This window comes from Astatotilapia calliptera, chromosome 1 (genome assembly GCF_900246225.1).
Source record: "Astatotilapia calliptera chromosome 1, fAstCal1.2, whole genome shotgun sequence".
NCBI classification, from domain to species: Eukaryota; Metazoa; Chordata; class Actinopteri; order Cichliformes; family Cichlidae; genus Astatotilapia; species Astatotilapia calliptera.
The window spans coordinates 4,174,528-4,198,033 of record NC_039302.1 but is presented as its reverse complement, the minus strand read 5'-3'; the positions used below and the strand labels follow the sequence as shown (position 1 = coordinate 4,198,033).

The window sequence follows — 23,506 nt, the reverse complement described above, 5'->3', positions numbered from 1 at the left end:
TGACAATAAATTCTTTTCTATTCTAGCTCTGATTTTTGCACAAAATCAGCGCAAAAACCTGCATTTCATTAAAAAGACGTCTGTTTACGGTTGTTTTTTAGGATCAATTAAGATCAGTTAAGACCATATGTGGCTAACACTGAGGAATGTGGAATAAATGCAAAAAACAAACAAACCCAGAATTAATAGAGAAAATTTGAAAAAATAATACATTAAAAACCATGTTTAAATTTAGAAAAAAAAAATAGAAATTGAATAAGTGAACATTACAAATGAATGAATTATATTTGGTGTTTATTTACTTAATGAATCTATATTTTATTGTTATTTTTAAGATGTTAAAAAATACATTTATCTATTTAATTTAGAATTTTGCTCATTTTGTATTATAAAGTTATAAATATTTTCATTTATCTGGGTCAGCACAAAGTGCCACACCTTTTCCTTCTGTGTCTCGGAGAGAGCTTTATGTGTTCTGGCTGTTCGCACCTGGCATTACGTGAGGTTCTGTTGTCACGGTCCAAACTTATATGAATAAAAGATACAGCAAATGTAAAATTCATAAGACCTTTATAATCTATTTCCTGTGGATTATCTCTTAGTCCTTCATTTCCTGCTCACCCAAACTGACACAAAACTTTCTAATATCATCAATTCAGTGAATAACAATACATTTACTGGATAACTAATCTACAAATGTAGACGTCTGGTTTTCCAGTTCATACCACAGCGACACTTATTTTCAGGCCTTGTTGGCATTTAAGGAGGTCGCTCTGGGTCTGTGTGGTGTCCACTCGAGTGAAAGCTACACTGCACTGGTTTGCTTTTGAGATGAAAATGAAAAAAACAACAACAACAATTAAGGAGCACACAAACCTCGAGGAAAACAGACTGCTGACTGACCAGGTGTCTGGGAGGAGGATGAGTGTCACAGGGAGAGAGCGAGAGAGAAATGAGGCTGGATAATTAGGAAAAGCAGGCGGTATTCCCACAGGGAAAGAGCAGCAAACTCTGCACATGCAGTTATTCGCACCATCCCTCTGTCTCTTTAAGAGCTCCGAGAAGGAGTGTGTGTTCGCTGTGTGTGCGTGTGCGTGGGGGAGGGGTATTGGCTGGGGTGGAACAGTCCTGTAATGAGCAGATTTTAGAGAGAGAGAGAGCAAAAAACAAGAGAGGACAGATGACTTGGTGGAATCGGGACATTACAACAACAATCCAGATTTAGGTGAGCGTTGGCATGGAGAAGACAAAGGGGAAAGGACAGGAATAATATCCGCCTCTGATTTTTGCATCCCTCATCTTCACTGGAGAGAGTCGCCTGGATCCCGGCCGAGCAGAGGAGAGGAAAAGGGGGAAGAAGAGCCGGGGAGATATTCACACTGCTTTATGTCCGCCAAGGCGTGTGTGCAGGGCTGAGTCCGTTTGATTGCTATGGATGTGTGTCTCTGAGCGTTAGCCTGGATTGCCTGTATCCAGGCCATGCTATAGAAAAATATCTTCAACTCCTCCAGTTTTTTTAAACATGGCGTATGAGTGCATCAGTATCCCTGTCCTGTATCCATCCCTGTGAGCTGGTGATGCAGGGATGTGAGGATGCTCTAATGTGTAATTGAGCCAAGCTCGCTCACTTGCTGCCACCGCCGCCACTCTGTGGGCCTGCGGGACTGCTGGAAAAGCCTAGGCCTCGCTTGTCTGGAGCGCCCTGCTGCACGGCCAAGGCGAAGGGCCTGTGAGGTTGCGTGGTGAGCAGGAAGGTGGAGGAGGAAGTGGAGGAGGAGGATGAGAAGCACTCTGAGCCCGCATGCCCATGGGAAGCAGCATGCACGGCAGCTGTGTACGTCACTCCAGACCCATCGCTGAGGCTCGGATTGCTTCTCCGTCATGAGGCAATGCTCCGTGGGCCCTGTCCTGCTGTTTCTAAAACACCCAGCTAGCGTTCCACATACTAAACTAAGCGGAGAGGAAGTTCGAGGCCCTGAACCTGTATGCTACCTGATTTAAACGAGGCCTCCACCCTCCTTGCTCCTTCTGAGTGAAACAGGCCCTTGTTTTTTTCTTTTTCTTGACGTTCTAAGGATTTGCCTAAACCTGTTTCATGCATGTCCACTGGAGGCAGGTTTGACTTTGATGACGGGGGGTCGTACTGCGGGGGGTGGGAGCAGGGTAAGGCCCATGGCCGAGGTGTCTGCACAGGACCCCAGGGTCAGGGTGAGTACGCTGGGGCCTGGAGTCACGGCTTCGAGGTCCTGGGCGTGTACACGTGGCCAAGTGGGAACAGCTATAAGGGCACCTGGGCACAGGGCAAGCGGCATGGCATCGGAGTGGAGACCAAGGGTCGCTGGGAATACAGAGGAGAGTGGACGCAGGGGTTCAAAGGTCGATATGGGCAGCTGGAGAGCACGGCCAGCGGGGCCCGGTACGAGGGGACATGGAGCAATGGGTTGCAGGATGGATATGGCACTGAAACCTATTCTGACGGAGGTAAGGAAGCTAAGAGCAGCTTATATCTACACAGATTTTCAGACCAGGTTAAAGAGCAGCTTGGTCCACTTTAGCTTCTCTGAATAAAACATTCCAGCTTGTTCCACAAACTAATTTTCAAGCTGCAAGTGGAGCAGCTTGCTTACGTTTTCATCTGCTTAGCTCCACTTTATCACATCTCCAATGTAGGTCACATAAATAACGTGTGGCTCACATCTATGAACACAGACAGGTTACTAAAGACTCCTACTGGGCACCACAGCAGAGGCCTAGGTGTTAAAAGGCTATATTTAGGATAATGTGCAATTGTAAAGTATTGATAGTGTACAGTGTGAGCGCAAAGCAGTGCAACGGTACAGCTGTACTCACAAGTTTACTTCCACTCATCATGGGCTCAAATTTCATGGTAAGTTGTGGCTTTTAATGATTTCTTCAAACTCTCCTTTTTCCTCGATTAAACACATTTTTAATGACTTAAAAAAACAAGATTAGGGTTCACAAGTTTAGTTATTTTGGAATTTCTCCAATCCACACAAAGTTACAAATACACTTCCACTAATATTTAGTTTAATGTCCCTTAGCAAATTGTACTTTGCAAAATCGGTAGCATTCATTTAAATTAGTTGTTTTTCTGGCACAGACCTGGCTTTCAAACACTGTCCTCGCTGAGATTGATCCTGTAGGAAGGCCATTCATGAAGCTTCCAAAACCAGTTTTCATGTTTGTTTGTGATCAGTGTCTTGTTGGAACTCCCAATTGTTTTGACTGCCAAGTTGCTGATTTGAGATGAAGTTGCTTGGTAATTCTCCTTTTCTGTTATTGTTCTATCTGCCCCGGAGCATGATGTTACCACCACCATGCTTGACAGTTGGTACAATTTTCTTAGGTTTGAAAGCCTCGCCTTTACTCCTCCAAACATGGCTCCTGTCAATGTGACCAAATGAAAGTGGCTTCAGTGTGAACAGGAACTCTGGTGTTTCAGTTCATGGTAGGCTTGAGCCTTGGTGGTTCCTGGGTTAGCCTTTCAGAATCCCAAAGCCCCAACCTGAACTCTATTGAAAATTTTCGGACTATGTTTGAAAACTGGGTCCTTGCCAGGAAACCAACCACTTGAAACGAACCCTATTAATTCGGCCAAGAAGAGCAGTCAAATATCCAGTCAGAATTGCGCCAGGAGCTTGTTGATGGTTATCAAAAGCATCTGACTGAGGTGCAACTTGCTGAGGGACATTCAAACAATTATTAGTGGGGGTATATGTATTTATTTGAACCTATGTAGATTAGAGCAAACCCAAAAGAAATTCAAATTCGTGCACCCATTTTTTAAAATTTTTGATCATTAAAGACGTGCAGTCATTCCAAGTGGGGAAAGCATGGTTCAAACAAATCATTGAAAAAGTTACCATGACATTTACGCCCATGATGACACAAAGTTCTGACCACAACTGTATGACACAGAGAAATCACTACAGAGGGAAATGAAACAATTACAAAGAGACGCTAAAGAGCTGCAAAAAGAAATATACAAAGTAAATTGACCACAGCGAGACACTAAATGATCAAAACAAAACAAAAAATCCACTGGGAAATGAAAATCGGTAAAACAGTGACTCCTACCGACAAAGACACACGAAACCCCCAAAAATCCACAGAGACACAACTTGAAAACAAGGAGACACAAATTGACTTCAAAATGATACAAGGCAGCTACAAAAAGATATAAATTGACTACATAGTGGTGAAAATTGACCTCAAAGAAAAATTTAATCAGTATAAGGAGAAACAAGCTGACTACAAAAACCCCCCACACAAAAACAGAGAATACGAAGAGACAACCAAGAGCCATAAAGTGAGCACTTTTAAAAATGTTTCATCAAGAGATTTTAAAAAATTACTGTGAAAGACCTAAAATGTCAAAATAATGTACAAAAATGTGCAAAAGGACTAAAGAGGACAGAGGACACCAGAAGATATTGTGCTGACTGTCTGCCGGGCTCGCGCTGTGGAGGCTCTCCTGAGCAGCCTTTCTCTGAGATTTTAAGAGAACACAAACAGGCTTTAAAAACAGGACACCTCTAATATTAGAAATTAAGCCATTTTGAGTCGTGACTCCTGTTTAGACACACAGACTTATCAAAACACACCTTCACCCCTCTCCCCAGTGCCATGAAAGTCTCCATGGAAACATTGATACAGCAGGTCAACGTGTCACAAGAGACCAGCTCGCACGGCTCTCCTGCTCTGATTGGCTCGCTGCCGCTGTCATTTCCCTTTATTTCTGACTTTGGGGGGTTGTAATGTAGGCCGTTTGATCACCGATGGTAGCCCGCCTCCGAGCACCCAGATGATGGAGCGAGAGGTCAGTGAGCGATGCAGGTGGAATAAAAGCACTGCGTGTGCGCGTGCGGGCTGAAGGTGGAGATTGTTTACCGGGAGGCGGTGGATCGTTTTTTTTACCGACTCCCTGCACGAGTGTGAAGGCTGCACGGGTTCATACGCCCTATTTTAACTGAAAAAGACTGCGTCACGCGACAGCTCTGCTCCTCTCTTCCGCTCACGTGGGAGACCACCGACAGATGAATATAGCACGCGCGAGCTGACACATTTTCCACAACCCAATAAATGTGCAGGTTTTCTCCATCAAAGACCCCCGCCCCCCAAATAAGACACACACATGAGAGAGGTTTACTGACAGAGCTGCCAACAGAGCAAGTGCTCATTAAAAACCATAACAGCCGCATTTGGCGTCCATAGCAGGCCACGAGCAGCCTCGTGCAAAAGCCGTCCTGTCCTGTTTCAGCACCGCGGACAGCTCCGATACTGAAATCCTTAAAAACCTCACGAAGAGCTCAGAGCTGAGCGGAAACAGCGTCAGAGCAGCGGGACACATGTACTCTGGAACAAAATAAAGATTTAAGACTGCGTGTGGCATTTGGGTGTTTGAAGACATGAGAATTGTCGTGGTCATAACCGAACTCCTCTCTGGGTGTGTTTACTTGAGTAAACTTGTTGTGTATGCACAGCGTTTTGCTCGCTTCATAATCAAAGAAAATGTTTTTTTCATTTATTTATTTTTTCAACATTTGTCACACTAACACATGAAAATAATCTGACACCAACAAGCACAACAATCGTACTATAAAATATTCAATAACATAGACATATTGGGTTTGTTTTTGTCAGTAACAATGCACAGCAACTTAACTGATTATGAAGCATTAATACTGTAACTACTAGCTTTTTTCATCTATATATCTATCCATAGCAAGTCTATCACACTGGACACTGGGCTGCTCTGCTAACATCAAAGGAAAAGAAATGATGTGATGCTCATGGTAGTTGGGTTACTCATGTGTCTCTCCACACATTTAAGGCTAGATTCACAGCGTGTGGTATCCCTCAGCGTCCCCACTGATCTGGAGCCCAAAGCAGTTGTTTGCTTTGCCTAGTGGCAAGCAGCACCTTTTGTATTTTAAAAGCAAATAGGTTAAAAAATGCTGCCCTCTAATCTATTGAGCAGAACTGAGTTCAGCCTATTGGTGGAGCTCTCCTCAGCAGTCCCAGTTTCTTATGTGGTCCCTTAGGAAAATTAATGGTCCTCCCTTGTCTTTGCCAATAGTGGAAATCAATGTTTTGTTTATGTATTGATTTTTGTTTCTTTCATTTTCATTTCACCTAGTTTGAATGAACAAACCCAATATTGGGGGGTTGATATTATTCTAAGAGCAGCTTCTAAGTGCATGTTAGTACCCATATTGGGTGCTAACTCACTCATTGTCACTGGGACATCTATGGCACTGACACAGGCCTATTCTGGAAATGAGCAACAGCTTTCTAGACATGGAAACAGCCAGCTAAAAGCACAGATAGAAAGACCCAGAGACTATTGGTAAATGGCCTGTATTTGTATAGCACTTTTCTAGTCCCTAAGGACCCCAAAGCGCTTTACACAACCAGTCATCCACCCATTCACACACACATCTACACACTGGTGATGGCAGCTACATTGTAGCCACAGCCACCCTGGGGCGCACTGACAGAGGCGAGGCTGCCGGACACTGGCGCCACCACCAGTAGGCAACATCTGACCACCACCAGTAGGCAACGGGTGAAGTGTCTTGCCCAAGGACACAACGACCGAGACTGTCCAAGCCGGGGCTCAAACCAGCAACCTTCCGATTACAACTCTTGAGCCACGATCGACTCAAGATTGGCCGTATAGAAATGAAATGGACAAAGTCATGTGACCAGACATCACAGACTGATTAGCGACGTCTCATTATGAAGCCCTGAGCTGACCGTTTTCACCACTGCTGTCTTGGTGTTGTGAAGCCAGATGTGATGAGTAAGGAGTAGATGTGACTGCGAAGCAACTTGTGATTGGCAGGTCAGCAGCTAATGAGCATACTCTGGATACCTACCCTCCTTTCTAACTCTAATAATGACCAGAATTTATGAAATGAACTTCATGTGTGCCACGTGGCATGTTTACGTCAGACATTAAATAGAGTTTCTAAACCAAGAGTTAATGAGCCGTTGGTGCAGATAGTGTTTTTGAAGAGAGGACCCAAAAGCAGACACTTGAAGACAGAACTTGATCTTAACAAAAGGCAGGTTGTTTATTAAAGATAGAAGATCAGACAAGGATAGAAAATAAAAGACAAAAGGCAATGAAGGCATATGCTAGACTGGGAAAACCTACTAAGGACAAGACACGTGGAGGAAAGTGAACTGAAGTTCCGGCAAAGGACAAAGGGGAAGTGATGCAATAAATACACAGACCGGTGATTATGAAAGTGGAGAGAGCCGCGAAACTCAAGTGGAACAAATTCAACACAGAGACAAGGGAAGCAAAACTAAACACAAGCACATGACACAAGGACTATCAAAATAAGACAGGAAACACACTGACACTGACAAGCACTCAAGGATTGGTCAGGCTGAATTAATCAGCCACTCTAAAAACTGAATCTCGACTCTTTTTTTCAGTTTTGGACTACTGTGTGTAGAAAACAGGTGACCCATCTTTAATTTTTCTTTCACACACAGAATTTTCAATCCTTAAAATTCACTACTTGCAGTCTTGGTTGTGGCTGGCTTGCTAGGTTGATGACTAGCTGTGATCAGAAGCAGCTGGAGCAGTACCTACTAAACCCAATCTGCAACAGAGAACAGACAGCTATTAAAAGGCTGACTGCAACATAAACCTCTCCAGCTTTATAATCAGGAATGAGTCCTACTGTAAGTGAAACTAACACGCTGGTAAGTTTCCTTCCCAGAAACATGAAACTTTAGATTTACTTCACCCTTTGCTCTGATCACCTCAGGGATTTGAGGAGAGGATGCTGACCTCTCCTTAGAGCAGACCTGCTTTGGTTGGAGGCTGCTCTCAGGAGTTTGCCCTCTTCCAGGAGGTCTGGACATCAACTGGAGCTGATTTTTTGTTCTTGGTGTAGACAGAGAGGAGCATAGTGAGAGAGGAGGCTTGACATATATAAACCTTTATGGCTGATTTCAGAGCAACAGCAACCCCCTCGTTGTATCATAATATGCTGGCTTGTCTTCTGCTCACCTCCTCCACCTAACTTGCCAAATCCTCAACAGCTCAGGCATAAAGATTCCTCCACTACAGCTTTTCCTGTTTTTACAGAGTACATATGTGTATTTTCTGCAGACTGGGAGAAGCCAAAAAACAAGTGTTATTTATGGTTTATTTCAAGTGTTTCTATTATTTTAATGCCATTTCACTTTGCTTCAAGTTAGCACTGCTGTGTTTTAAAGATTTTATTCTTGGCAGCGTGTAGTTTTCACACAAAGATGCACAAACACATCACATATTAGATCGGATGCTGAGCAGCCTCCTCACATTATGGAATATTTTCTACACTTCCATCCACATGAGGCAGGGATGGCATTTTTAGACTGACATACAGATGCAAATTAGTATGCAAAGCTCTGGTGTGCTCACAGTGAGTCCAGACACATCTTTGTCAAGCTTTAATTTTATGGCAGATTTATTTGTACCTTGTTGAAAACGTTCATAAACAGTCAACACAGAAACTAAATATATGTGGCATTTCTCAGAAGTGTCAGTGTTGTCATACACGTCACCAGGACTTTTCCTGTTTCAGAATGAAAGACGTTAGTTGCCATTTCTGACAGACAGCTGTGCATTTTCCTGTTGCATTTCTGACTACTTGCTGACAAAAATTAGCAAAATGCTTGGGTAAAAACCCCAATCAATTAAACTGCGACTGCATTCTTTCTAATACCCAGTGGAGGGAAACTACCTTTCCCTTTGACCTTTAACATTGCTAACACATGTGAATCGGCCTTAAACACAGAACAACGTTACCTATGAGGCTGATGCACGAGGCGACTGGCTGATTACATTTGAAGGGAATTTGCTTAAATTAACTTAACTCCTAACCCTGTGCTATGTGAGTATGTGAAGTTTGGGGTTTGACATCTTCTGAAAACTTGGCAGTTTGACAATTTAGAAGTGGACGGGAGCCCTCTGACCAGTTCTCAGTAATCCATCCTGTTGTGCCTAAAATTAGCCCTGCACACCAACTTTGCTACTCAGTGAGCACTTTGAGTTTGCAAAGACCTTCCACTGAGTAATGCAAAGACCATTTTGGCAATTACTGTATAACAGTTAGCATACATTAGTGTATTCCTCATGCATGCTACTCTCCTGTTTGGTCCATTGAGAATTCAATTAATGATCTAACTAATGAATGAATTTACACATAGATATGGCGATCGTGGCTCAAGAGTTAGGAGTTCGCCTTGTAATTGGAAGGTTGCCGGTTCGAGCCCCGGCTTAGACAGTCTCGGTCGTTGTGTCCTTGGGCAAGACACTTCACCTGTTGCCTACTGGTGGTGGTCAGAGGGCCCGGTGGCGCCAGTGTCCGGCAGCCTCGCCTCTGTCAGTGCGCCCCAGGGTGGCTGTGGTTACAATGTAGCTTGCCATCACCAGTGTGCGAATGTGTGTGTGAATGGGTGGATGACTGGATATGTAAAGCGCTTTGGGGTCCTTAGGGACTAGTAAAGCGCTATATAAATACAGGCCATTTACCATTTACCATATTTGGACACTCAAATAAAATGCAGTTCTTATGTCTGACTCGTGCTGTGTCTGTCTGTCTTTCAGGAACCTACCAAGGCCAGTGGCTGGGAGGGATGCGCCACGGCTATGGTGTGCGACAGAGTGTGCCGTACGGCATGGCAGCTGTCATCCTCTTCCCTCTGCGAACATCTATAAACTCTCTCCGCTCTGAGCACAGCCATGGCCCTCCTGCTGTGCTGGAGGATGGCACTGCCACCACGCCTACAGATGGGGTGGTGGCCGGACTGGCTGGGAGCCCAGTGGGCCGGGGTGGGTTTGCTCTTGTGGCACCGAGTGAGGCCGAACGGCAGAGGAAGAGAAAAGGCCGCTTTCGGCAGTCTATCCTAAGTGGCCTGAAGCTTCGGCGCTCTGAGTCCAAAAGTTCTCTAGCCAGTCAGCTCAGCAAGCAGAGCTCCTTCTGCAGCGAGGCCGGCATGAGCACCGTCAGCTCTGCTGCATCTGACATCCACTCCAACACCAGTGAGAGTGAACAGGGCGCTCCTGTGGATGCCACTGTCACTGAGATGTATGCTGGAGAGTGGAGGAGTGACCAGAGAGCTGGCTGGGGCGTGAGCAGGCGCTCAGATGGCCTGCATTATGCAGGCGAATGGGCGGGCAACAAGAGGCACGGATATGGCTGCACCACCTTCCCCGATGGCACCAAGGAGGAGGGAAAATACAAGCAGAATGTGCTGGTGAGCGGAAAACGCAAGAACCTGATCCCCCTGAGGGCCAGTAAAATCCGAGAGAAGGTGGACCGAGCTGTGGAAGCTGCGGAGAAGGCCGCGGACATCGCCAAGCAGAAAGCAGAGATTGCTGTGTCGAGGTTAGATCTTCCAGTATTCTGGTCACCGCTTCGTAGGAATAATTTGAACGTATCTCGTTAGATAGAGCTGGTGACACACCTCTGCGCACCCAGCAAGATTAAGCAACATTAAATCCTCTGAAGTCTAAGACATCACTGGTGACGACCCTCGGTCCAAAGCCTAATCGTCGCCCTTTGTTTGACAAAACTAGCTTTTTTGGAGAAATCATTTTTGATGAGTGTCAGTGTGTTGTACAATAATCATTGTCTTTGTCCCCTGATTACCGGGGGATGATTTCTTTTAAATGAGCTAGCGTTAGACCTCACAAATTTGGGATTCAAATCTGGTCAAATACCTTCCCCAGAGACGTGAATAAAAGAACAAGTGGTATATTACAAACTATGGTGTGCTTTGCATTACTAACCAATTATCTGTTCCTGTGTGGTGGGGTAGTGCTTTATATTGTCTATATTGTTTCATAGGGAGCCACAGCACATATTTAGCCCTTCAAAGGCTAATCAAACTACGTTTTTTTAACTGCAAACTTTTTGAGAGACAGTCATGCATTCTTTTCGATAAAACATATTTTTTGCAGTCTCGTATGAAAGTTTCACTTAGATATTACAAATACCTGGATATTGTTTAGGAGAACATTTTTATTACTTCATAGATACAAAGTAATTTATCTTAAAATACACACACGTTTTGACTTTGCTGTTTCTGCCTGTTCTGTTCAGGATGAGCCACGCTCGTGGGAAGGCAGAGGCTGCAGAAGGTGTGGCGCAGAAAGCCACGGAGGAGTGTCGACTGGCTCGGATAGCTGCCAAAGAGCTTTCACCCTCCTTTCACATCTATGGCAATGGTTAGTAGGTGCACAAGTGTCAGTACATTAAATGTAACAAATGTAGCAAAGCACTATGTGCGAATCAGTCTGTTTACCATTTACCAAAACTAACCAACAGGGTCTGCAGCAAGTAACAGGTAGCTAGATGATGTTAGCTTAAGCTAATTTCACACTTTACATGTTCTTGTTATGATCCTGCTTTCACAAATGAGTTATATGATATGTAGCATGCATAAATAAGAGCTAAATGCTAACTAGCTTAGCTTAGATGAGTGGCCTCCCCCATCTGATGGACGACTGGTTTCTGAGGCCCTGTTGTGAAGCCGCAAAATGAGTGTTTCTCAATATGACCGGTATGACCTCAGATGTGTGCCTGTGCTCACGGAGGTCAAGACAGAAAGACATTTTTCCACAGACCTCTATAGAACTGGAAACCATAAAAAACGCAATTTTAGCATTGCAAAAGGAAAGAAGAAAAAAAGCAGTTTTTTGTAGTAAATGCTGTAAATGAATTTGTCATTTGGCAAATTATGCAGTCAATTAATGGTAGAAATTGACTGTATATGGTATATTTTATCTCAATTTTAAAGCCATAAACAAACTATTTGTTTATGGAGGCAAAATAAATAGGGGGCAGGGATAGCTCAGTAGGTAGCGTGGTTGCCCCATGATCGGAAGGTCGGGGGTTCGATTCCCCTTAACAGCTACCCTGAGGTACCCCTGAGCAAGGTACCGTCCCTACACACTGCTCCCCGGGCGCCCAATGGCTGCCCACTGCTTCACTGAGTGAATGGGTTAAATGCAGAGAGCAATTTCCCCACGGGGCTCAATAAAGTACAATAATGTACACTTTCTAATTAACCTATAAAGATAAAACAAAGGTATAACAACCTTTCTATTTGTTTTTTGCCTTCAGGCTTTTCTCTTAGCTTCACTGATTCTATAGTACTCTGTATTTTTTAGATTTTCCACAGAAATTTGTTTGAGATAATTATGAGTCATAGCTAAAGGATTCAAATGCACTAATTTTCTTAAAATCTACATGCAAAAGTACGCCTACTGGAACCTTTACAGATTAATAAAGTAAGTGTGAATTTGCTTTTAAGCATAGGCCCAGTGTTACACACATTTTAATCTCATAATAAACTACAAAGGATTAGCCTGTAAGAATTCAAATTAAATCAAGTATATTCACTTTCATAATCCTCTCTAAGCTGGCAGCACGAGGCTCCGTTTGTTTGCAGCTCTTCTCCTCCTTTTGTGTGCCGATGACACTCAAACATACTCGCGCTGTAGGCTTTGCTCTGGGTGCCAAATCACCTCACTGGTGCTGTTCTCCTGTTTTCATAGGGCTCGAATGTCAGCGGCCCAAACACCAGGGCACCAAGGACAAAGACCATGAGGTCATCTCCACAGGAACAGACAGTCCGGAGCTGTGCACTCCTGACACCACGCCACCTGTGATAACACCTGATCTCAGCCCCGTGCTGAGCGTACCCACCTCACCTCCCCACAGTCCACTCAAACACACCCATCGCCCCAGGAATGCTTGCTTCATGCGCCAGAGCGCCGTGGACGATCAGGGCGGGGCTGAGATCCAGGTGCTGGTAGAAGGGCGGGGGGTGGATCTGCCGAGGGGCGGGGCTAACAATTGGAGCGACGACATGTATCCGGATCGAGCGTGTAGCAGTCGCTCCACTACGCCCTCCCTTCTGGAAGAGCAGGAGGGACAACTAAATGGCCACGAACAAGCCCCTTTGTCCAACCACAAGCCACGGGAGAAATCCATTTCCAATCACAAGCCCCGGGACCACGCTTCCTCCTACAGAGCCTGGGAGCATTCCTTGTCCAACCAAAAGCTCTCCAAGCACGCCTCTTCCAATCACAAGTCAAGAGACTACTCATCGTCCAATCACAAAACATGGGATCATTCGTCCACCAATCACAAAACCTGCGAGCATGTCTCTTCCAACTACAAGCCACAGGTGCACATTTTATCCAATCACAAGGCCTTGGATCACAACATGTCCAATCACAAGACTTCTGAGCATGCTTCTTCCAATCACAAGCCCCAAGAATATATCTTGTCCAATCACAATGCCAAGGACCACGTCTCTTCTTCTTGTTACAATCCTCGAGAGCATGTCTACTCCAACCACCATCCAAAGCAGCACAACCACTCCAACCACAAGCTTAACGAGCACGCTGTAATCGACCAAAGGCTAGACGGCCACACCGGGGGCTGGACTGCTGAAAGCACCCTTAGGTGGAGCCCCGCCCACTCGCGCCTCACAGAGCAGGACGAGGAGAAGATGAATGACTATACAGTCGACATGAGGCTGCACTGTCCGGACTCGCAGACTTCTCGGGGGCTGGGACAAGAGTCCCCGGCCCCCAAGAACAACAGGCTGCGATCCAGAAGCCTTCGACCGGTCAGAGAAGGATCCATGGACTCTGTACAGATGCTGGACAACCTGAATGTGGGGGCAGAGCTGGAGGAGTGGCCACTGCACAGGGACCTCACCCTCTCCCCACCTCTAAAGTCTCAGCCCATCACTCTGGAGCAGGAAGGAGAGCAATTCACCCTCAAATCAAACTCAGTGAGTCTGCAGTGCTCTGTCAGGCTAACAGTTCATTTTTTAACACATAATAACATAATGTTTGCTGTTACCACAACACACTGATAAAAAAAAGAAAGAAAAAGAGCTGTGTGATAAGACCTACATATTTCAGTTAAATGCAACAAAACTAGTGTAGAGTTAATACACTGAACAAAAATATAAACGCAACACTTTTGTTTTTGCTCCCATTCCCCATGGGATGGACGTAGAGACCTAAAATTCATTCCAGATACACAATATAACCATCCCTCCCAAACAGTGGTCACAAATCAGTCCAAATGTGTGGTAGTGGGCACATCTGCTATATTGAGATAATCCATCCCACCTCACAGGTGTGCCACATCAGGATGCTGATCTGACATCATGAGTAGTGCACAGGTGTACCTCAGACTGCCCACAACAAAAGGCCACCCTGGAATGTGCAGTTTTGTCTCACAGCAAAATGCCACAGATGCCACAAGCAATGAGGGAGCGTGCAATTGGCATGCTGACAGCAGGAATGTCAACCAGATCTGTCGCCCGTGCATTGAATGTTCATTTCTCAACCATAAGCCGTCTCCACAGGCGTTTCAGAGAATATGGCAGCACATCCAACCGGCCTCACAACCGCAGACCTCGTGTAACCACACCAGCCCAGGACCTCCACATCCAGCAGGTTCACCTCCAAGATCGTCTGAGACCAGCCACCCAGACAGCTGCTGGAACAATTGGTTTGCACAACCAAACAATTTCTGCACAAACTGTCAGAAACCGTCTCAGGGACGCTCAACTGCATGCCCGTCGTCCTCATCGGGGTCTTGACCTGACTCCAGCTCGTCGCCGTAACAGACTTGTGTGGGCAAATGCTCACATCCGATGGCGTCTGGCACGTTGGAGAGGTGTGCGCTTCACGGATGAATCATGGTTCACATTGTTCAGGGCAGATGGCAGCTGGGAATGTCCCAGTTCTTGTATGGCCAGCATACTCACCGGACATGTCACCCATTGAGCATGTTCGGGATGTGCTTGACCGGCGTATACGACAGCGTGTACCAGTTCCCACGAATATCCAACAACCTCGCACAGCCATTGAAGTGGAGTGGACCAACATTCCACAGGCCACAATTGACAATCTGATAGACTCCATGCGACGATGTGTTGCACTGCATGAGGCAAATGGTGGTCACACCAGATACTGACCGGTTCTGGGTCCCCAGATCCCCAATAGCGCAAAAAACTGCACATTCCAGGGTGGCCTTTTGTTGTGGGCAGTCTGAGGTACACCTGTGCACTACTCATGATGTCAGATCAGCATCCTGATGTGGCACACCTGTGAGGTGGGATGGATTATCTCAATATAGCAGACGTGCCCACTACCACACATTTGGACTGATTTGTGACCACTGTTTGGGAGGGATGGTTATATTGTGTATCTGGAATGAATTTTAGGTCTCTACGTCCATCCCATGGGGAATGGGAGCAGTAACAAAGGTGTTGCGTTTATATTTTTGTTCAGTGTATTTAAAGGAAGAGCTATGTGTTTACCAAAACTTCACGTTTTAGTCACAGTGCCTCAATGATAAAAATCAAATGATTTTTCAGATTAAAAGACTTTTAGTTCACAAAATGCCAAGATGTATTAGACAGGAAATTTTAAAACAACTCAAGAAAAATCATTTTTCTCAGTGTTAGACGACAGTGGGATATGAAAGTCACTGCTGAATCATCAGCACAGCAGATAAACGTCTGTCTTGAAATTATTAAGAGCATAAAAAGAAGACGATTGGACTTCCTGAAGTTTTTTGGAGACGTTTCACTTCCTTTCTAGCTTTTCAAGCTCTTAAGACTCGGGGTGACCGAGAACCTGCACAGACGCCTGTGTTGGAAAATATCTATCACTGTGATAAGAATCAAAGGTACGAAACTATCACAATTAACTCCACAATGTTACATTTTCAATTTTTACACTGAACAAAGGAACTTTCAATGGACAGATTACTGATCCAAGAGCTTCCCTAAAACTGCTAACATGTGGTGTTACTGCATGCAGAGATTCAAAAATGCAACAATCGAAAAAAAACAGCATCTCAACAAAAAGGTATAAACTAACCAAAAGATTCCTAAAACAATTACGGAAAGACTCAAAACGAGCACAAAGTGAAACTGAATACTCACAGATTCACAAAACAACAAAAGGAAATGAAAAAAAAATAACTCAAAAGGATCTCAAGACTGAAAAATGTCTGAAAACAACTACAAAGATTCTGTATGAAGGCAAAATATGAATACTCTCAAAACCAAAACAAAAAGGGGTAAACCACCTTCAGCTGACTCAGGTCTGTAGCTGTGAGATTAGCTAAGAAACTCCTGGGTCTAGCCTAAAATTTTCCCACTACACAATTCAAAAGTCCATCACCACAAAGGGTCTAAAATGGAACCGAAATCCAGAAGTGCTCTGGTTTTAGAAGTATTTCCTCATTTCTGTTCCCATATAAATGCATTCTTTACACAGTGTCTTCAGTACAAGACTTTCCTGCATCAGTCATGGTGGACGATTGTAAGAATGACACCAAGGAGCCAGAGTCTGTAATGTGTCCACTAGATGACACACTCGTTGTTATTGCCTTCTTATTCCATAGGTAGACGTGGACACGTGTGGGGTGGGCATTATCATGAGGAAGTTGTGTTTACAAAAATCATGAATTTTACATGTAGTTTGCACCAGTGCGGTCTAAGCGTGCCCTGTGATGGGCCAAAGTTGTCTGGTGATCAGTACATAGTTAACTTTGTTAACAAGCCTTAAAATAATCAGCATAACATCAAGTTACCAAGTATTCTTTTTGAGTTTCACAAAAACACTTCGGTATTAGGGTATTACTTTTGTAATTCTTCAAATTTCAGGTTTTTTTGGGCGGGGTTTTCTTCTTCCTCTTACAGAGTGCATGCTTACATAAGATAGTTTAGCATGTTAACTTTCAACAGATGTTAGGAAAACCATAAACACAACTAGTTGAAGAATAAGTAACTAAACCTCCTTGTGTTTTGAGTGTATGTAGGAAAAAAAAAGTTAAGTCACTGCGGACTCCTCTGTGGGCTGGCAACAACATGGACCTTCATTTTCACTCCCGAGGCATAATATACTGACGATTGGTCACCTAGTGTAAAATGTTACGCTTTGGGAGTGAGAACGTGCTGTCACTTTATGTCACTCGGACCCAAGCAGACTCACGGACGCAGAAAATATAATCGAGACTCACATCTGTTACGTTATTTTGCCCAGTTATTGTGCTCTTTAAGGCACCTGAGCAGAAAGTGCAGCCCAACTCTAACCTCTAACCTGTTTGTTGATAGCCTGGTGGGTTACTCAGATGTCCATTGTTAAATCTTGACCAGAGTCTGAGTGTCTGTGTTTGTGTTTCCACTGAGATCGTTGGTGCTGTAACTGGACTAATTGCTTTTTTCTCTCTTCTCTTGTCTCCTAGGGCTCCAGCTCTATTCTGGTGGTTATGGTCATTTTACTCAATATTGGAGTAGCCATTCTTTTCATTCACTTCTTTATTTAAGCTTATACAGGTATGATCTACTAAGACTTATTGATAACTACGGTATATTATATGATTACTTAATGAGATGGACGTTCTGTCTATTCGACTGGAGCCCGCAGCCCGAGTGAAGGACACAGCAGAGCCTTTCTATTGTTGCTACTGTCTTTTTCACCTCTGTTGAAGCCCATTTCAGTTTCTACAAAGACACCATTTCTTTTCAAATGCTTATTTTGACTTTCATTCAATATAACTTCCATAGAACGTCCACATGATAAAAGGCGGTTGAATTAGAGTCACGAGAAAGAAAGAAAATGCAGCTTTAGACGAGCGTGTTGTTTCGGGCTCACGTGCACGGATGCCCGTCGCTGACAGATCAGTGGACTGGAGATGGCACAGGCAGCGTTGCCCATTTTTTAAAATCAGTCTAGAAAAGAATATAGCAACCCATGTTCCTGGTTATCATGAGAAACACACTCAGTCCTAAGCCCCCTTTTGCCTTTGAACCTTTTTCCTTTCCTTCAAATCCATCAGTCTCTATTCGCACTATGCGCTACAGAACTATGCTGCAAGAGTAGATCCATTTTAAAGGGCTCCGTCATTATTCTTTTCTCTTTTTCCCCTCTACTACATAAACACGCAACCATTGCATGAGGCTGTGTGAGATTTTAAAAAGTGCATTTTTCTATCCCTTTAACATCACTGTTCTGTCTTCATTTGTGCGCACTTCATCCTGATGGTCACCTCTCGATTGTCAGACACTTCACATTCAACCAAAATCACAGAGTATGACCAAATCATATTTGATTTGCGAAATCAAATGCCAGCGACCAACACATGCCAAGCCCTCCTGGTCTAATCCGAGAGGAACTTTCTGAATTCATTACAAGTAAAGTGGAACCACATAAACACACGTTTGCGTGCATAATAAACCGAACAAAAAGAAAAAGAAAAAAAAACACATTTAACTGCTGACATACTGAGGAGGTATCAGCCTTGCCCCTTTGTACAGCCTTGAGACTGTTATGTTATAATCACTAATTCTAATATATAAGTGTATGTGTCATTATTCTTCAAGTTTGTTACTTTTTGCAGTTTGCAAGCCAGAGAGAATGCTGAGTGCCTCGTATTTATTCATTTTGGTTCTCAAATTGATTTAAAAGCCAACCCTAGATCAAACACCCCACACGGGCAGGCTAAGAGGAGACAAATAACCTTGAAAATTAAAAAAAAGCGATCCCCATCCTTCGGCCCTCCACACAATCAGCCCTTCCCTCTTCACCCTGAAATGGCATGCACTGTTTTGTCTCTCTCTCCCAGTCGCCCCTTTTGGACCAGTCGAAAAGGGGAAAATGGGGTTTCTACGGTGTCATTTCCAGAAAACTGTTTTTTTTTTGAGACCGGATGAGATTTTTGTTTCCAGCATGTTTGTTTAGCCTGCTCAATCTGGTGTCAGTTTGTGAATTTCTCCCTCTTGTCTCTCTTATCCAGCAACACAAGGCTACGTGAGACATGGAGAGCAGTGTAAAATAAACGCTAGCTTTTAACTCTCAGTGGATACTGAAATGTCCCGAGTTTATGAATGATATAAAAGAAACTCTCTGCTACTGTATGTTTTATACTTCGCACCCAGTGGCATCATCATGTTGTGACATCATTGCATGCCCGAGCATGCTCTTTCTTACTCTTTGGTTTATGAGGTTGTTTCAAAGTTAATGTGGAGAAAATAATGAAATGTTTGAAATTAAAGAGCTTGGTGTGGTTATTACTGAAAGTAATTTCATCTACAGCCCATACTACAGCCAGTACAGACTACATGTTGAGCAGGAAGTCTAAAAGCTATCTGCCCTGCACTTTATGTCAAACTCATTTTACATGGTTTTACACATACAGCCCTCTTTGGCCTTGTGTGAAGTGGACCAGTGCAACTTCCCTTTCTGTCAGTATATAAGAAAAAGAAGTGCAACTTTCCCATGTGGTAAAGAAAGACTGCTGTAATATATGAACGCAATCTGTCAACATGACTCTTTGGACTTAAATTGGAAGGACTAAATGTGTAAAATATAGAAATATATCACTTAATTGTTTTGGTGTCGTATCAATGGCCATAGGGAGGCCTTTAACTGTAGGAAAAGCTCTAAAACGTGTGAAAATACAGTTAAAAGTCTAACATGTCCACATTTTCCGAAGCCATCCATTGAGCCAGATTGGAGTCTTTGCTGGCCCAAATCTGGCCCCCGGGCCTTATGTTTGACGCCCCATTACTAAAATTCCAGTTCCTCCAGTGGCCACCTATAGACAATCCCCATAGACATGAATGTTAAAATGCCCAACTTTACAGCAGAAAAAAACATGTTTAGAGTCTAGAACAGTGTCAGTCTATAGAGTTCATATCCTCATCAATGCCAACTGCGTGTGGGGCAATTTAAGGATAACTCACCTCTTTAAAGAATATTACAGCTGTAACCTTTGGCATGGCGGCTCTGACAAGTTGGTGTATTTTGTCTGACTACTAAAAGACCAACACGTTCTCCTTAATGCCATGTTATGCACAAAGTGTCCTCTGGTGTTGTTGTCCTGATGCAACTGCTGCAGCATTATTGTCTGCCATGAGAAGTCTTCTCCATTTCTGAGCCCACGGTTGGACCTTAGAGGTGAAGCAGTGAATTAAGCTGCAGGTATAAAAGCCTTATATAAGCCTTTGGTTTAAATTTGATTGGGAGACGCTTTTATTTTTTCACTTTTACTTACTACTTTGCTACGGCTGGGGAAACCTGCAGTCAGATGAGACTGAAGTAGTCACACAGATGAGTGACGAAACATTTCTCCCACTTAAAACACTCCAGATGAACAGAATCTGCTTTTTGAGGTACTACTTTAACTTTGCTCATCTGTTAGCAAGAGCTTTGTTAGGCTTAGCCATTAAAAGGTAAGTGGTTAAGTTTAAGAGAAGACCAGATTCTAGTGTAAAATGCACAGTCATACAACAGTAACACTTTTGAAAGTGTCAAATTGAAACAGCCAAATTTGTCATGCCCTGGGGATGCAAATGGGCTGAAAAGACACTGAAGAATCAGTGTTACAGTTTATTGATTGAGTTTTAAGCTTTTGTATTTTTATATTTTTTTCTAGTTAATATTAACATTCCATTAATATGACAGTAAGTAATGCTAGTTGGGTTAGTTAGCTAGCTAGTCTGATAACCTCCCAACTCAACCCGCTCATCCAAAAGTGGTGAAAGAAAAATGCAACCAAATTCCATAGTTCAAAGCTGTAGGAGCACAGGTGGTGATATTTATTATACAATTGGTGAAATATAATGGAAAACCCAGCATTTAACAGAACCATTAGCCTATACGGCTATCCAGTTTGCTATCACTGTATTGGATCAGTTAAAGTAAAAAGGTCATATGATAATGGTGGGTGATATAATAAAAAGTTTTTAAAACAATGATTTTGAATAATAATGAGCTCAAAGTCAGTACAAAAAATGTTAAGTCTAAAGCTCCAGCAACACTTATCTTTATGTGGAGCAAGTTTTTGTTTTGTATTTGGCCCAAATGAAGCTTATGCAGCCTATTTATTTAATTTTATTTAATTTAATTTTACTTATTCAGTTTTTTAAATTACATTTTGCTATGAAAATGTTAAATAACTGATTAATTGAAACAGGGAATAGTCTGTGAAAATACATTATATAAGGCACAAACAGTTTGTGTTGTTCTAACAGACTTGAACGTTAATAATTGGTGTGTCCACTTTGAGGCTTCGCCACAGTCTGAACCTGAAACCTCTCCAGTTATTTCTTTTAGTTGTCTTCAGGAATATTTCTCCAGTCTTTCTGATGTACATTCGAAGCATTCGTATTTGGATGCTGGTCGACTCTTGTCAGGAACCCCCCCAAAACAACCAAATTCCATAGCTCAAGGCTTCAAAGCTCCCACACCGCTTCCACGGTGTTGAAGGACGGGTGGCTGAAATGACACAGTCTCCATCATGTTTTATAGAAGGTGGAGACAGTCATACCTCTCTCCTGACCTCCTCTAAACAATGTAATGATTTAAATTAAAAGTTGGATTCCTTACTCCACAAAACCTATTGCCAACAATTTCCAGTCCAGTTCTTATATAATGTGGCATAACTCACTCTTTTCTTGCCACTTCACTTCCTTCAGATTGCTTCCTGACAGCCATGCTTCCAGTGAGCCGCCTATATCCAAAGAAACAGTTTGAAAAGTGCTTAAGGAAGCTGAAGCCCATGTTAAAAAGTCTGCCACCTTTGAACTAAAATACATGATCTTTTTCAGTTTTGATAAAAGGACACTATGGGCTCAAAATGTGGTCATAAATATTTTGTACTTGTAAATCAGTTTCGTATGTGTAAAAAGAATTTGTGTGTGCGTAACAAAGATTTGTGTGTGTAAAAAAGATTTGTGTGTGTAAAAAAGATTTGTGCGTGGACTTAGCCAAAAAAAACCCCTGCAAGTTACAAGTACGAATTTTGACCCTATTTTTCTTCCTTTCATTTGATTGGTCAATGTCATGTCAATCACAAATGTAACAATCCAATCAGAGAACAGATGGGTTTGGCTGTCAGAGGGGCGCTTTTTTGAACTGCTGGTCCTTGAAGGGTGATACAGTTTGAAGCTGGAGGATCTCTATATAAATATCCGATAGCAGCTAGGTCCTCTAACTTTCAGTAGCTGTTGAAAGGAAAAAGTTGTGGTATATCAGTGGTTAGAAATACCAAATTACTTTAGGATTAGTTTAACACAAAGTCAGGGCTGACCCGGGACCATTGCTGTGAGTCACAGTGGGCAGCATAAAAGTCATTTCACATCGGACGCAGGATGTGCTGCTAATGCTAACTGCTAACTAAAAGCAAAGGATCCAGAATTTGTTGCTGGCTGCTGGGCTCTGTGGGTTTTTGCAGCAGCTCTACCTGTACTAGATGCACCTGCTCCTTGTCGTTTCTATCTCTGACTTTATGTCCTCTACAAGAGTTTCTGTTTTTCTTGCTAGTTCTTCAAATGTTCAATAAAAACATGTATGCTAATTCATAACGAAGAAAGCTTTGTAATGAAGACTGTCATTTCCAAAACACTGCCCGCCCCCACCCCGCGGTCCGCAGCGCTGTTGAAAAGGCTGTGGAAGTCCCTGTATTAAACACGTAGACCTGTGACACAAAAATCACCAAACTCGGACGACCACAGACTGTTTTCCTTCGTGGTGATGAAGGAAAACGCTGGGTTGGCATGAAAACAGGCATTTATTCCCTTCAAAGACCTGCAGTTCAAAAAAAGTGCCCCTCCGACAGCCAAACCCATCTGTTCTCTGATTGGATTGTTACATTTGTGATTGACATGACATTCACCAATCAGATGAAAGGAAGAAAAATGGGGTCAAAATTCGTATTTGTAACTTTCAGGGGTTTTTTTTGTCTAAGTCCACACACAAATCTTTTTTACACATACAAATATTTTTTACGCACACACAAATTTTTTTTACACATACAAATCCTGATTTACAAGTACAAAATATTTATGACCACATTTTGAGCCCATAGGACACAGAAGGTGATAATTCTGTGCTGCATGCGGATCTCACCATGATGCCGAGGAACCCATTAAACTCATCGTTATAACAATGTTTATCTTCCTCTTTGGTGGTAATAAAGAGCATATTTTACTAAATAAACAGAATGCTTCTCCCATCTGTCTATTTATCTATCCAGACAGACAGGTTTTTCCCCCACGTTAGAAATAAAACTGTGGATTCTAATTTTTAAAAATACTTGAGAAAATGTAGAATGTAAAAAAAGGAAGGCTGCCTCTCGCTTCCTGTGACACACAGAAACATGTTCTTCCTGTTGGTGAGTGAACAATATCAACAATGTTGAAAAATATGAATACATTGTTATTAAAATTGTTGCCTTTAACATTGATTTTGGGCAACGGTGCTTTTTTGGGGAAGACATTAAGTGAAATGAGCTTTATATTAGACAAAAGTATCGCTGCTGAGAATTTCACCTAACTTGTGCGGTTTTGTCTGTCGGTTGAAAACGATGGTATCAGTTGAGACTGTGGGGGTTCATGGTGTACACGACAGAGCTGATGAGACAGA

At 43.1% G+C, this 23,506-nt stretch overlaps 1 protein-coding gene across 1 annotated transcript; it reads left to right on the top strand.

Moving 5' to 3' along the window:
- The first annotated feature begins 956 nt into the window (after nucleotides 1–956).
- Nucleotides 957–19,149, top strand: jph3a (junctophilin 3a). The gene is made up of 5 exons (XM_026146249.1): nucleotides 957–2,481; nucleotides 9,638–10,418; nucleotides 11,136–11,260; nucleotides 12,593–13,842; nucleotides 17,325–19,149. Exons 1-5 carry the CDS (start codon nucleotides 2,100–2,102, stop codon nucleotides 17,403–17,405), a joined length of 2,619 nt encoding a protein of 872 aa, XP_026002034.1. The 5' UTR covers nucleotides 957–2,099; the 3' UTR covers nucleotides 17,406–19,149.
- The last annotated feature ends 4,357 nt before the right edge of the window (nucleotides 19,150–23,506 follow it).

Coding starts and splice junctions, on each gene's coding strand:
- jph3a (XM_026146249.1), top strand. CDS start 2,100: ATGTCCACTGGAGGCAGGTTTGACTTTGATGACGGGGGGTCGTACTGC. Junction 10,419..11,135: donor GCAGAGATTGCTGTGTCGAG/GTTAGATCTTCC, acceptor TGTTCTGTTCAG/GATGAGCCACGCTCGTGGGA. Junction 13,843..17,324: donor TCACCCTCAAATCAAACTCA/GTGAGTCTGCAG, acceptor CTTGTCTCCTAG/GGCTCCAGCTCTATTCTGGT.